Source organism: Sceloporus undulatus, chromosome 5 (assembly GCF_019175285.1).
Source record: "Sceloporus undulatus isolate JIND9_A2432 ecotype Alabama chromosome 5, SceUnd_v1.1, whole genome shotgun sequence".
Lineage (NCBI taxonomy): Eukaryota > Metazoa > Chordata > Lepidosauria > Squamata > Phrynosomatidae > Sceloporus > Sceloporus undulatus.
In genome coordinates, this window is record NC_056526.1 from 40,564,965 (window position 1) to 40,580,297 (window position 15,333).

At 39.8% G+C, this 15,333-nt stretch overlaps 1 protein-coding gene across 1 annotated transcript in view; it reads left to right on the plus strand.

The window, feature by feature from the left end:
* The window catches only part of GRIN2B (glutamate ionotropic receptor NMDA type subunit 2B), a 336,121-nt gene that overhangs the window by 213,205 nt on the left and 107,583 nt on the right, over positions 1–15,333 (plus strand). The window contains exon 4 of the mRNA XM_042470225.1: positions 7,392–7,506. Within this exon, the coding sequence (XP_042326159.1) occupies positions 7,392–7,506 (115 nt within the window). The remainder of the gene's footprint in view (positions 1–7,391; positions 7,507–15,333) is intronic.

Sequence of the window (15,333 nt, forward strand, 5' to 3'; positions counted from 1 at the left end):
AGCTAGGCCAATAATGTCTAGTTAGAACTGTAAAAGCTTTCTGAGATCTTAGGTAGAGATCTTAGCATATATTCTGTTCAACAAAAGATATTTCAGAAGTTGAATTTGAGATATTACTGTAGCAGGGATGGCAACTTGTGGCATTCCAAATGTTGCTGGACCATAGCTCCCAGTATCCCTTACCATTAGCTGTACTAAGTAGGACTGATAGGAATTGCAGTCCAACAGTATATAAAGGGTCATAAGATGCCCACTTTTCTTCTACCAACAAAACCTATACCTTACACTGTTAAATGATGGCTGTTTCCCAAATGCACATGTTTTCAGCTAACTTCCCACTCCCTTTCAAGTATTTTATAATTCATGCAGTATCATAAAGTACTACTGAAGCCTCCTGGGAAAATCCTCCTGATTCAGCAACAAAAGGAGCGTGATCAGGTGAGCACACCAGCAGCTTACCAATCACTGAGGCAGCTGAATGGATGTGGAGAAAGAATCACAAGAAAAATTAGAAGTACAGAAGCTCTGTTGCTCAGGACAGGAGGATGCTTCTCCTCATGTCTGGAGAGTCATATGTACAGCAACAGTCCCTCTGGTCTACATGTAAGATCCTGAACAAAGTTGATGAGTTGGTGATTCCATGGACAACTATGGCAAAACGTCCTTCAGCTGTGAGCAAGGTGATTGCTCTACCAAGGAAGAAGCTGAACATCACCACTTAACCTTCTCTTTTCCAAGCTAAACATACCCAGCTCCTTAAGCAACTCAGCATAGCGCATGTTGGCTTTCTTAAGACTGGTTCTGCAGCTCCTAGCCTTGGATGTCTGCCCCTCTCATCCTAGCCCAAAGTCTCCCTTCAGAATTCCTCCTTTGGAATTGGAGGGACTGGATGGTTCCTCAGGTGATTTCACTGTAGATTAGTGTGTGTGTGTGTTAGTTTTGTGTTTTTTTAATGGCAAGCATGATCACCCTTTGATTTAGGGTTAAAGAAGATAGTCAGAGTTAACAAAATAAAAAGAGAATTAATGTGTTTATTTTATTTGTAAAGGTAAAGGCAGTCCCTTGAAATGAATGTCTAGTTGTAACTGACTGTAGGGGGTGGTGCTTATCTCTGTTACTAAGCTGAAGTGCCAGTGTTGTCTGTAGACTACTCCGGTGGTCATGTGGCCAGCATGACTGTACCAAACACTATTACCTTTCCATCAAAGTGGTACCTATTTATCTACTTGCATTTGCATGTTTTTGAACTGCCAGATTGGCAGAAGCTGGGTCTAGTGACAGGAGCTCACCCCATCATACAGCACTAGGGCCTCGAACTGCCAGCCTTTCAATATTCCAGTCATCAGAATTGGCATCTTAAACCACCAAGCCACTGCATCCCCAACATTCAGCCTTGAAGGTCACTGAGAACTATGTATATTCTTTTGCATGCAGGGTTTAGGTTAAGGAAGCAGCTGAGACAGGAGTTCTGGGGAGGTGGGAAGAAGGAATTGGGAAAGTTCAAGCTTCTTCCCCACTTCAAAATGCCCATTAATTTGCCATATACATTTCTTCTCTCTTTCTCCCACTGTTTCCCACACAGCCCTATTGTGCATTACATGGGCATTTGTTCCTGTAGCTTGTAAATAAGGAGACCTTGGTCTGGGGAATTTATCATTAGCTCAAACAGAGGAGCGGTCTCTATCCTATGTATACGAAGGTAGCCAAGGTAAATAGGTCAACAGAGACAAGTTTTGTGAAAACTGAATACTGTTTATTATTCATTCACACATAAGACAATCATACACTCACACAATCATCCAAGAACTCAGGAATATAGTAAGTTAGCGTTGGATAGATAACATGAGGCCTTCTAATGGTTATATTCACCTGTATTAGCGGTGCTCCAGGTCCAGATTGATGAAGACTCAGCAACACGGAGGGGAAGGAAGGAGGGGGAGTGGATTGGAACTATATCAGAACTCAGACTGACATGAAGCCTGTCTGAATTCTAACATGGAACATAGACAAAAGGTTTGAGGCTCCTTAAATAGGCAAAATCTTGCCTCAGGCGAAGAGTTGTTTCCACATTTCAAAGCAAAGCCAAATCTACATATTAAAGATTGCTTGATCTATAGAAGTCTTCAAGGTGAGAATGGTTCTGGCCTGGCAAGGCATCCTGGCCATAAATCTGCCTCAAAGGTGTAAATGACTCTTTTCTGTTGGCAACTCCTATCTGGGCCTCTTTGATCTATGTTTCAATAGCCTACGTGACCTGTCCGTCTTGCAGTGATGGAGAACTCTACGTCAGGTATCCCATCAGGCACTCTGCATAGGGTCATCAGAAGAAAAGTCATACACATTTAGGATTTTAAGGCACCAATGCTGGTAACAAGCTGCAGGTTATCTCCACTCCTTGGTGTGTCTGTTGAGTACAGCCACAGAGCAACAAAGGCAGGCTTGCAGTGAGGAGACTGAAAGCCAATGATAGAACTGAACAATAATTTTATATCAACCACCCTTTCTGTGGAAGATTCATCCTGCATGGGCTTATTTTCTTTTATAAGGACAGGTTCTTGTTTGTAATATTATATGAAGACACAAGTGTGTTTGTATGTGTGTAGTGTGTAGTTTTCGGTCTAGCAGGTAGCAAAACACATTAAAGAAAACAAGGTAATGTTTCAGTGAGGGAACATGTTTAAATATTTGATGTGTACATATTTTCCCAAAGAATTAGTGAATTCATTTACTCTCTAAAGCAGTGTCGTGCCAAATTGGGAGACTAAATCCCATCAGTGAAACGTGAAACGGCTTTGAGCACAGAGCAGGGCATATCCCTCTGAATTCAAGGCTCAACTCATTCCCACTAATTATTAGCATTGTTTCTAATCAGGGCACGTTAATATTTGTGCTGACCCTTGGCTTTAAACAAATAAATGAGTGATCATTGCAAAGGATCTCTTGCTGAGTTCTGTGTATACTGTATCTTGTTCAATGTAGGCTATGTTGAAAAATCCCATGATCTGATGACTCCTGGGAGGTGTGAAGGAGTATTTGCTATTGATATTTTTTCTACATTATTCTTGTTTAAATACTGTTTTCTATAAACTGAAACACAATTGAAACAGTGTTGTTAAAATATGTCAAAATATGGGTACATCTTAAGTCATGATAATAAAAGATTGATGCCAGCTTTTAAAATCTTCAGTTTTCCAACATCAAAGATGGAGGGTGCTTGGCAAAAGACACATTTTATTCTGTCTAAAGATCTCCACCTTTTGCTACCTGGATAGACAAACTGCTCAGGAGTGGTGGGAAAAGAAGTGTTCCAGTGTTCATTTTAGTGGAAATAAAGACAAAGAATTGGATTGATGTCAGCATTACAGAAGATATGAAACCAGCTTTAGATGCTGGACAACCAATTCTGATTGATTCCCTAGGTTTCTAGAACAGGGAAGGTTGAATACAGTCCTGTAGATATGGGATGTTGAGCTACTCATTTTCTCCTGTGATCTTATCTCAGGATATATCCAGCTGTAATATCCATGATATAGTTTATATTGAAAATGTCAAAAGGGATTTTGAAGTTATGAACTCTAAGTCTAGTGTATTAAAATTAAAACAGCTGACTGAAGGGAAGCCTCTTTGTGAAAATTAATTTTCTTTCCTGTTAAACATCATTTTACTCAGGACAGATTTTAAAGTACTGTATGGGATTTTTTTTGTATAGTCCAGCAAATTTTATAACAGTTTCACCTTTGTGTTTATGGATCAAGCTGGACTGAATATATTTCATACTACCTCTTGTATTGACCTTTATATAGTTCACCAGAGGTAGGTTTCTTTTTTCCTTTCAGCCAATGAGATCACTTCAATGAGATCATTTCAATGAGATTCAGCTGATGGCTGAATGATGCAGATAGGTTTGGCACTTATAGAAAAGTTTTATATTGCATTAGCAGGAAGACAATTAAGAGCTATTTTTCAAACTTGCAGTAGTATTAACTGCCAAGAGAATTTCTTAACTTAAACACAGTGCTTTTAAAGTTTGGTGATTTCTCTTAAAACAAATGTGTAATGACACTTTCTTGTTCATTAGCACTAGACAAAACACAGAGGAGAGAGAGAGAGAGAGAGAGAGAGAGAGAATTTTCATTTAATTCACAATTCTCATATAAACTATGACGTACTGTATACACTTCCCTGTCAATCTTGAATGCTGTTTAGAACAGAATATGCCATTTATCTATAAACCCAACAATTTGTTTAGTAGATTACCAATATTTTGCATATGTGTGTGTGTGTGTGTATGAGTTTTAGTGTGACAACTTCAAGCTCAGACAGAATCAGATTTGCTACAACTTCTGAAGACATAGAAATTGAGTTCTGCAGACATTATGAGTCTCATAATACTGGAATATTTTAATCTGCTTCATTGGCACTGAATTTAGCGCAGAAATTGTAAACCTACTTGGCTTATTACTAGCACTATAAATTTATTGAATATAAACTTGTGTCCCATATCATTATTTCATTTTTAAAATGTTAGACACATCTAAGTAATAAATACCTTAAATGTAAAAAGGAGCATTTCATAAATATGTAATTTATGATTATTAATGGGTTCCCATTCAGAAGTTTTCTTTGGCAACTATTTTTAGATACCTACCATTACATTAAAAAAATATGTCATATATAGCTAATATCTTAAAAAGAAAATTCCAATATATTGGCATCATAAATCTTTCTTTTCCTAATCATGTGCCTGTTCCACTGAAATCAGTGTGATTTACTTCTGATTCAGAGACATGAAGATTGGTTCAGTTTTCGTCATGGTGATATTTCATTTTCCTCCACCCTTCCCATTTTGTTATTCATAATCTCCATTATTTTTTTTTAAATAATGTATTGTTTTGATCCAGGGGTGACCTTCTATGAATCAAAGGGCTCATTGAAAAGCTGCAGGGGGTCACAACTGGGGCTTTTGGCCCTGGTACTCCATCTGAGGCCTCGTTTGTTCCTGGAGGCCCCATTTTACTGTTTTGCAGAGAAGAGGTTGTACAAGTGTACATACATGCAGGGGTGTGTGTGTGTGTGTGTGTGTGTGTGTTTTTAACTTCACCCCCATCTGACCTATCCTTTACAAGATCACTGGGAGGGAGGGTTACTGAGAGTAGGTGAGGCTTCTACATTAGTGGTACAGAAGCAGAGGTGTTGGCTATTCTGTGCTCATAAGGTGGAAATGTTTTCCTTCTTTTGCTTCCAACAACCTCCATAGCCATTCTTGCTTTTGTATTGTCATTAATTGCCTAGAAACAGCAATAGCAGCCCCTTCTGGGTTACTGGAAGGAGAATGGAAGTGAGCTTCTTTTTTGCCCCTGTGTTCCAGTCACAGCAAAAGCAGTAATCTTGGCAGTGCTGTTGATGGCAGTGTGCTACTATAGTGTTTTTCAGCTGTGACAAGCGGGAGTTATGGAACCTCACTACAATGCTTGAGGGTGAACTGCAACCCCTGGGCCATAGTTTGTGTACTCCAACATTAGTGGAATTGATCGAAATCCTGCAGATGGTTTCCCTGGAGGATTTCAGTGTCACTATCATATCATTTGGGAAGGTCTGTCAGCTCTCCAGAGCAGTTTTTCAGAAGCTTTGTAGGCTGCAGGATGAACGAGTTGACAAAATCTTCTCTCTCCCTCTTCCTACAGCAGGAACATCCTGTAAATTGAGTTCTGCTCCTGGGAACACTGTACCTAACCTAGGAATACAAATAAATAAAATATAGAAATGCAAGATAAAAAAATTTTACATTTGTAGAAAAATGTGTTTTAATTCGTGAATAAATACTTCCAAGTTTGATAAAAAATAATGTCTCTGGTTTTGATGAAATGTCTCTCTTCATTCATTCTAGTATCAGTTTTGACATATTGAATTCAAATGTTACACACTTGAGTGGTGGAGTAAGTTTGTTTTCCATAATAGAATTTATACAGCATTAGAAGACAGATTTTTTTTTTGTGGGATGGAAATACTTTCTAGGCAAAATTATGGCTAAGTAAGAATTTTCGTAAGGTGCATAGGATTGCAAACTTGGGGTGAAACAGACGGACCAAATAAAATGGCTTCCACCTGCTTTGGTGGTGGAGAGTTTAGATGATGCATGCCTCCAAAGTGGGCAGAAATTGGATTGAAGCTGTGCTCCGGGGCTAAAACCCAGATCAAAAAGAAGCCGGGATGGTCCGACTTAGTCCGGAAAATGCACACCTTCAACCCTGCATATAAATGCCCTGATGCAAGAGTGGTTCCGAAGGAGCCATTCATCCTAACCCTAACCCGCATATAAATCTACTGGTGCAGGTGTGCTTTAAAAAAGGACAGAGCCAGCGTAAACAAGTGGTCGGGCCAGCAGTGTAAAAAAGTGAAAGTGTGACATCTCCAATGGATATAATTACAACATACACAAACCAGACAATCCAAGACAGGGCATGGGGTGAAGGGGTGGTAGTGAAAGGGGCATGTAAGGGGGACATGATTGTGCTTTGCCAGTATTTCACTGGGCACACCAATGCTCCAATGCCCTGTACTGGTGGAGGATTGCAGGTGCGGTTGTGTGGCCAATTAAAGGAGTGGACATCCAATGGGATGACATCTAGGTAGCAGGCAGTCACAAGTGGTGTGTTTGTGTGACAGTTCACATGCATAGTGGGGAGGCAACAAAAAAATGACCGAAAGGCATGGTTTGATATCGCATGTGTGCTCAAGCAGTGCACATTAGGGCCACTTTGGGAGCAGCCGTTGTGGACAGTGGAGTTTTGACCTGCTTCTGGAAAATGCAGGTTCCAGCTGCTTTCTCCAGCCTGTCTGTTCCAACCCTTTGTGTTGTTATTTGAGATACATGTATATATATGTGCAATATGTGTGTATGTTTATTAATCACTGTTCGGAAAATTATTTTGTATGAGCTATTCATAAATAAATGAAAAAATAAAATCAAAAGAAAAGAGTAAGTGCTCACCTTGAGTTCTCTGAAGTATATAATTTCATCTGTGTCAGACAAAAGATAGAACTGCTGGAATGTTTCCCCATATATTTCCAAAAAGATACACTGTAGGTAATGGTGTTATAAAAATTTGGCATAGGGCACTGAAGAAAATTTCACATCAGCAAAATTTCTTTCAAGAAATGGGTAATGACTCCTTGGCCTCTTTTTTGTGTTATTTTCTAAAAAGTTTTTGTGTTTTCTGTTTTGCTCCTTTCTCTCCATCTATTTCTCCATTTACTTCCTGGCTGTACCAGACTGGCCCTTAGTGTGTTTCCAGTATATGTTATACCCTAGTAGGAGAGACTTCTGGTATCCTTTTAGTGAAGCTATCAACACCCTGATTTGACCCCTTTCTCTCTTTCTCTCTTTCTAGGTACCTGATTAATGTCACCTTTGAAGGAAGGAATTTGTCTTTCAGTGAGGATGGCTACCAGATGCACCCCAAATTGGTTATCATCCTTCTGACGAAGTCAAGGACGTGGGACAGGGTAGGATATGTCTGCAACTCAGGCTAGAAATGGGGGGGTAGGCAGGTAAAAGTTCCCCCACTTTCAGGAAATAGATCTGGCTCTAGATCTCAGTGGTTCATTTGGGGCAACTGATTAATTAGAAAGTTGATTTAGAAAGTAATTAGTTACAGTTATACTTTGATAGTCAGGAGTAATCAGTTGACTACTGACTACTGTTCTTCAAAAGTGACTAAAATAGTTAGGTTTTACAAACAACCACCAAATGTTACAAGTCACTGGGTGATGGTATGAAACATAACAAAATAGTGAAGTTACACACATCTTGAAAATATACAAGTAATTAAAACAGTTGGAGAATGTCACAAAGGGCTTAAAGTTACATTATTATTTTACAGTCATAGTGTAATGTTGAGGCAAAATAGATGGCCAGAAACAAGTGGCCCCTGGGTGTGATTGGGCCGGAACTGCAGCAACTGCTTCGAAAGTGGGCTTCTGCCTATGGCCCCAAGCCACATGCCACAGGAGCTGATTAAAATAGCTCCTTTTTTATTTGGTCCTTTGGACCAGATTGCAGCATTGGAGCAGCTCCTGGCTAGTTTCGGAGCATGTGTCATATAAACGCTATGCCCCCAAAGCAGCAGGAAGCCACTTCATTTAACCTGTGTGTTTCAGGCCTTAGTTATACATTACAAGTACTTATTTATCACAATTGACTCCTTATTTATAGCTAGTTATTTCCATGCTGTGTAATAAACATATGAGCACTTTCAGTTAAACACAGACATCATTCAGTTTTCACCACTGGCAGCTAGTGGCTTTCACATCAATAGGGCAGTGACTCCTCTCTGGTTTTTACTCAGAACTTTAAAGGAGCTATCTAAGGTGTTGATTCTATCCTCAAAATAGGCTCAACACCTAGGAAACCTCTTTTATCCTTTGGACCAAAATCTTGAACAGAGTCACTGTTCCTTTTCTGTGGAAGCCAACAGCCACCATTGATCTTTGGGTCAGTTTGCTTGAAGGCTGGCCCTTTCCCATTACATGGAGAGAAATACAGGGTGCCTAATGATGTGGAAAAGAACAATCTCTTCCTGCACTGATAGATTTCTGCAATAAAGGAACAGGTGACAGGGATACTGAAGAGGAATGTATAAATTTTGTAGACTAGAGATTTTCCACTGCTATTCTACAATGTCCATATGTTTTCCTTTTATCCCCATCACATTATATTTTATTTATTTATTTATTTATTTTTATTTATTTTATTTATTTAAAGTATTTATACCCCACTCTTCAGCCAAAATGCTATCAGAGCGGCTTACATTGTTTTAAATTAGACATTTTATATTGCAGACACTGCTGAAATGCAGTGTAGAGGGATGTTCTTTTTTTTTTCTTGACCAATCTTTCGTGAACATTACAGTGTTAGTTTTATAGTTGTATAGTATCAGTTATCACATACAGTGGTGCCTCGGGTTACGAAATTAATTCGTTCCGCGGCTAATTTCGTAACCCGAAAAACCTTCGTAACCCGAATTGCCATAGGCGCTAATGGGGAAAAAAGCCGCGGCTCTGCCGCGGCTCCATTTAAACAGCGCCGGCGTTTTTTCGTAACCCGAAAAAACGTTCGTAACCCGAAACAATAAATCCCTATGGGATTTATTCGTATCCCGAAAAATTCGTAAGCTGGGTAATTCGTATCCCGAGGTACCACTGTATACATTTACATTTCACATATAAACTCAACATAGAAGTGAGATATACAGCTAATATACATGATGTTGTGCTGGTAAGTAAGGCAGGATTAGTTCAGTCAAAACAGCTATAGAACTGTCAATCTTCTGTTAATGAGCATAAAATGACAAATGTTGATATTGCCATCTGCAATCATATGCCCACCTATCTGGGAATAAGACCCGTTTGAACACAACTGGACTGACTACAGATTAATATGTACAAGATTGCACAAAAAGATCCAGTAAAGTTAGATTGTGAGTATGATCACCACATAGCACAGGAGAAATTTCAATTTCACTGAACTAGCTATATCAAGACCTGCCGATAAGGGGTCATCATCAGCAATACTCTGAGGTTAGTACAGTAATGTCATGGTACTTATGAAAACAAGCTACAAGATAAGATAAGACAGTCTTATCATGCCTGTTTTTGTATTCTAGATAACTTGCATGGCTCTGGTTGCTCATTTCATAAAATTCTGTGCTCCGGGATCTTGTCTTCTAGAAACATCCTTGTATTGAAAACCAGTTCGATACTTTCCGTGCAGTAATTTTACTATATTCAGGAGTATATTTTTCCATCTGAAAATGTATATAATTGCCCCCCCATCCATGGGGGGGGGGTTCTGTTCTGGATCTCCTCACAGATACAAAAACTTGCCCATTATTAAGATCCCATTATTGCCAAATGGGGGCTCAGTGACGATTCAGTGACAGGAGAAGCGAGCCCCGACACCTCCATGATGATTTACTCAAATGAGAAGCACATGGGGGGGGGTTGAATCCTGATCATGCTTCTTTCAAGATTTATGACTATTTCATGGCAATTTTTCATGGGTAGGCCTCCTGTGTGAAAGAGTCCTGTGTTGGTGTGGTTGCGTGCTCATGCAGCCATTGTCTCCCCCAGATGAAAAGGTAGTTGAACAGAGAAGAGCTTTCCATGCAATCTTAGAGCTCTACTGGGCTAATAAAGGGAGATCATGATCTTCAAACAACTGGACCCAAGCTTTATAGGTCAAAACCAGTTAACTGAATTGTGCTCAGAAATTGATTGGCAGCCAGTGGAGCTGTTGCAACAAGAATGCTGTGCGATCCCTATAGCCAGCTCCCATTAACAACCTGCTTCCCTTTGGGTCAACTGAAGTTTCTGAGTACTTTTCAAAGGCAGCCCCATGCAGAGTGCATTAGAGTAATCCAATTGCTATAGATACCACCAACATGTTCTTGCCAAATGAACAGTGAAATGCAACACCCCAAATCACATCTTCACAAAATCTGTTCTTGTAGAGCAGCTAAACAACTGTAGGATGGCTGTTTGAATAGCTTGGCAGTGGGTTTATTTGTTTGTGTTGCCCCAGAAAATATTTAAATTGGGAGGGGAGCAAGGACTTTGGAGGCTCCAAAGGGGATGAGGACAAAATGTATTGTATTATTTTATTTATGTCATTTATATGCCACATTTGTCACAGAGTGGGACCCAAGGCAACTCACGAAAGGAGTAAATTAAAACCTGACAATGAAATATTAAAACAAAACCATCTCATTAAAAGAGTATACAATTATTTTAAAAGTATACAAAAGTTAAAAAACACATAGCCAATTAAGAAGCCTCTCTCCAAGCAATTACATATTAAAAGCCTGCTGAAACAAAAAGGTCTTTGCTTCCTGGTGAAAGGAGAGCAGGGAGAGGGCCAGCCTAGCCTCCCATGGAAGGGAATGCTAGAGTTAATGAGAAGGATCTCTCTTCTGTCCTCACCAATTGAGCCTGTGATGGCAGTGGAACCAAGAGCAAACCCTTCCCTATAGATTTTGAGATTTTGGCAGGTTTACATAGGGAAATACGGGTTTTCAAATAGTCTGGACCTATATGACCTATGGACTACTTTTTAACCCACCCATGGTATCCTGTCTGTAGTCCAATACTATATTGATTGGAACCAGCCAACATAGCTATTGGCAAGCACATTGTGGACAACAGTGGGCATCAGATTGCCTAGTTCTGATATAGCCTATAGCTAGTGAGGACAAATCTTTTATAGGCTAATCAATTGTTAGTTAACCTAGTCAGGTATATCCATACAGAAAAATATACTTTGTAAATGTGGGCCAAAAGCCTGTGAAATATATACATGTGCATACCCGTGGTTCCACACATGAGCTTACAGATACCGTTGGTGAATTTCATGCATCTGAAGAAATGTATTGTAACCCGTGAGCAACTATATCAGTATATATCTATTAGTCTTTAAGTTGTCATGAGCCTCTTGATGTATGCTGGTTGCAGAAATGTGGTCACTCATCTGCAATTTGTCACTATTGATTGATAAGAAATCAAAGCAAGGCATACAGAGCTGAGCAATGCATCATCAGCATATTGATGACAGCTCACACCTCTTTCTTGAGTAACCTCATTCTAGTAGCCTTGTGTATATTTTAAAGGGAATGAATGACAGTAAGAATGACCCCCTCAATAAACACAATGCAGACAAGTGGATAATGAGAGTCACTAGACAGCTACATCTTCTTGCTGTGATTTCCTTGGAAAGTGTGAAGAGAAGGAGGAAAGGAATTAGATGGTATTCGGTCCAGCTTTGTAATATCATGTAGTCACTGTTCACCGCTACAATCCTTGGAATAGCGGTATATAAATAAACTATATTATTATTATTATTATTATTATTATTATTATTATTAGTCACTTGTGGCATGGATAGATTTAGCCTCACCAATAGATACATTTGATCCTTCTTTATCACTAAGTATATTGTAATTAGTATTAACCAAAGCTGAAACAATTTCATGGAATTATCTGAACCTATTGTGATAATATCAGATACTGTAGCTCTTTACAGCCTTCTTTTGGCATCCAAAATATAAATATAAATTAAAACAAAATACAAATAGAACTTCACTAGTTGCTTCCTTTTTGCCCACACACTTAACTTATCTTGATACATGCGCGCGCGCGCACACACACACACACACACACACACACACGTGTGCACGCACACACACACACACACACACACACACACACGAGACATTATCTCTCTATGCTTATTGGCCTTCTTCGTTGTATTTAATGGGACTTGCTCATCCATTGATTTTGGTATCTGTGGGGTAGGTGGTGGTTGGGGTAGTCCTGGAATTAAACTGCAGTGAATACCAAGGACCCAGTATATTAAGAGGTGGAGAAAATTGGTTTGTTGGGGGAGAGAACAGACTGTCTGGCAGTCAGCATGGATGACTGACTGGAACACAAGAGCCTCCACACTGCAACACTTTCTTGCAGGCACAGCTTCTAAGTAAATAAGTGAAGATCCTATTGGCCTTGTTCATATAACAAATGTATGATTTCATAATTTCTTCACAAAGTTGCCCATGCAGATCTTTTTTCCTAAATTCAGTGTGTATGTGGGCACTCTTTCTGATACCAGAGCAAACGTCATGTGGAATAAGTTTCTTTATGCAGAGCACCAGCTGTACATACCTCCAGGATAACAGCATCAATAAATTTTAGGAATCTGTCATGATAATCCTGTTCCTGGGCTTTTTTAACCAACTTAGAATGCAGTGGGATAGTATGAGAGACTTCAGTCTACGTAGATATGTTAAAATACAGCAGAGGGACATACAATTTCAATTCCCATTTTTTAAAAATTGAACACTTCTATTACATGCAGGCACACCCCTGCATCTAGATTCCTGTCATGCATTGCACAGTTAATTATTAGAAGGACATAAATTGCTATTACTTCAATCTTAAAGTTACACACACTTTGTAACATTTAGAGCATTACAGCAGGCTAAAAGAAATAAAGGTGTTATTTTATCTCAGGAAATTCATGTTATATACAGTGTAGCTTCTTGTTGTTGCTGTGTGCCTTCAAGTCATTTTGGACTTATGGCATTCCTAAAACAACCTTATCTCAGTGTTTTGTTGGCAAGATTTCTTCATATGAGGTTTGTCCTTGTCTCCCTCTGACTTTCCTAAAGTGGGCCCAGTGGATTTCCATTGCTGAGCAGGGATTTGAACCCTGGTCTCCAAAGTCATAGTCCAACACTCAAACCACTACACTGTGCTGGCTCTAGTAGTACAGCCCCTTAATTGCAGTGCCTTTCTGTTGTACAATATACTCTTTGATGGATTTCTTATTACAGTGTGAATTCTGGCCAATACTGTCAGAGTGACACCTGTGACAACAGCAATCTTTGAGAACAGTTTTATTCCATTTTGCAAAGGTGCCCTGCAGTGACCTCCACTTCCTTTGTGTGTGTTTTTAATTCCTTTCCAGTAGCCTGTTAAAATATCTGTTTGTGCCACAGTAACTAAAGAAACTTGTTCCTAGTTAGACGTGGAATTTTTGTGAACTCTCTCCTCAAGAACCTTTAGATTTCTGTCTGCTGCTATATTTGCTGAAAGTAGCCAAATCAGCCTGTGTTGACACTAGATCCTTATTTTCCCCTTTGTAAGCATGTATCTTTTCTCTTTGCCTCAGCTCTGTTACTGGAAAGACACAAGGCAAGCTCTCTAAATCAAAATAGAACCACCTTGTGTCTTTGCCTACAACTCCAATTTGGTTGGATCCAGACTACGGGGCTTGACAGACAGGCGGCTAAACACCCCGCCCCTTCCAGCCCCGGATCGCTGCCGCGGCAAACACACACCATGGCAACAATCCACTCCTTCTCAGGAGCAAAAAGAAGCTGATATGAGCAGCTTCCTGGAAGGGGCGCCATAGTGGCACTTGCATGCCATGATGACACCCCTTCTGGCCAGCGCTGATTGGGTGCTGTGACACCCATGCATCATAATGGTGCGCCCTATGTGGATGGGCATGCGCCATAATGGTGCATGTGCACGGAACTAGAGCTCGGAGCATGTAAATGCTCCACCCTAGTTCAGCCCTAGTCTGTACTCAGGCTGGCACAAAGTACTTGTCTGTTCTGGCCCTTTGTTACAGAGCAATCTTGAGTGAGGTAAGGGCAGGGAAGTGAAAAGATTCAGCAGCTCATCCACATTCCTGCCAGCTCATGCTAAATCATGCTAGTTCTGTATTTTGAGGACTAGGCATCTGCAGAACATCTTCAACAGTTCCTCTGATTCAGTTTGTTCCCTCACTGCTATTGTCACCAGCTGCTCCTGTTCCTCTTCCTCAGACTTTTGTTTGCTTGCCAGGTTGAGCTATATTGAGCAATCAAGTCATGACAGCACTGTCCTTCTGCTGGTTGCTTTCTTGTTTGGTTCCCTTCTTAACTGGATTGATAGTAACTGTGGTCCTCATTTGGGTAGAGTTATATTTGCAGTATGCGGGAGGTAAACCTTCTTTGGAGAAAAATGTTGTTGTTGTTAACTGCTCTCCAGTCAACCTCAACTCATGGTGACCCTGTGGATAAGACATCAACAAAACATGACTGTGAGCTTCCTAATTGAGTATAGCCACCTGGTGCAAGGTCTTCCTCTCTACTACCCACAGCCTTTCCCAGAATTATAGTCTTTTCTCATGAATCATGCCTTCTCATAATATGGCCAAAGCATGATAGCCTCAATTTGATCATCTTGGCTTCTAGGTGTATTTCAGTCTTGATCTGTTCAAAGACTCATTTGTTTGTCTTTTTGGCTGTTCACGGTATACTCAGTACTCTTCTCCAGTATCACATCTCAAATGAATTTATTTTAATTTTTCACTGTCCAGCTCTCATATCCATACATAGTGATGGCTTGGATGATTCTAACTTTAGTGCTCAATTGTATATCTTTGCTCTTTAAGATCTTGTCTAGTTCTTTCATCTCTGCCCCTCCCATTCCTAGTTTTATTCTGATCTCTTGACTACAATTTCTGTTTTGATCAATGTTTGATCCCAGGTACAAAAAATCTTTAACTATTTCGATTTCCTCATTATCTAGGATGAATTTATGTAGGTCCTCTGTGGTCAATATTTTTTTTCTTTAGAAGCAAACCTGCACTTTCTTCCTTGTCCTTCCTCAGTAATTGTTTCAAGTTCATGATGTTTTCCACTAGTATATGGTGTCATCCACATACTTAGACTGTTGATGTTCCTTCCTTCTATATTAACTACTTCTAAGTCTAGGCCTGCTCTTTGTATG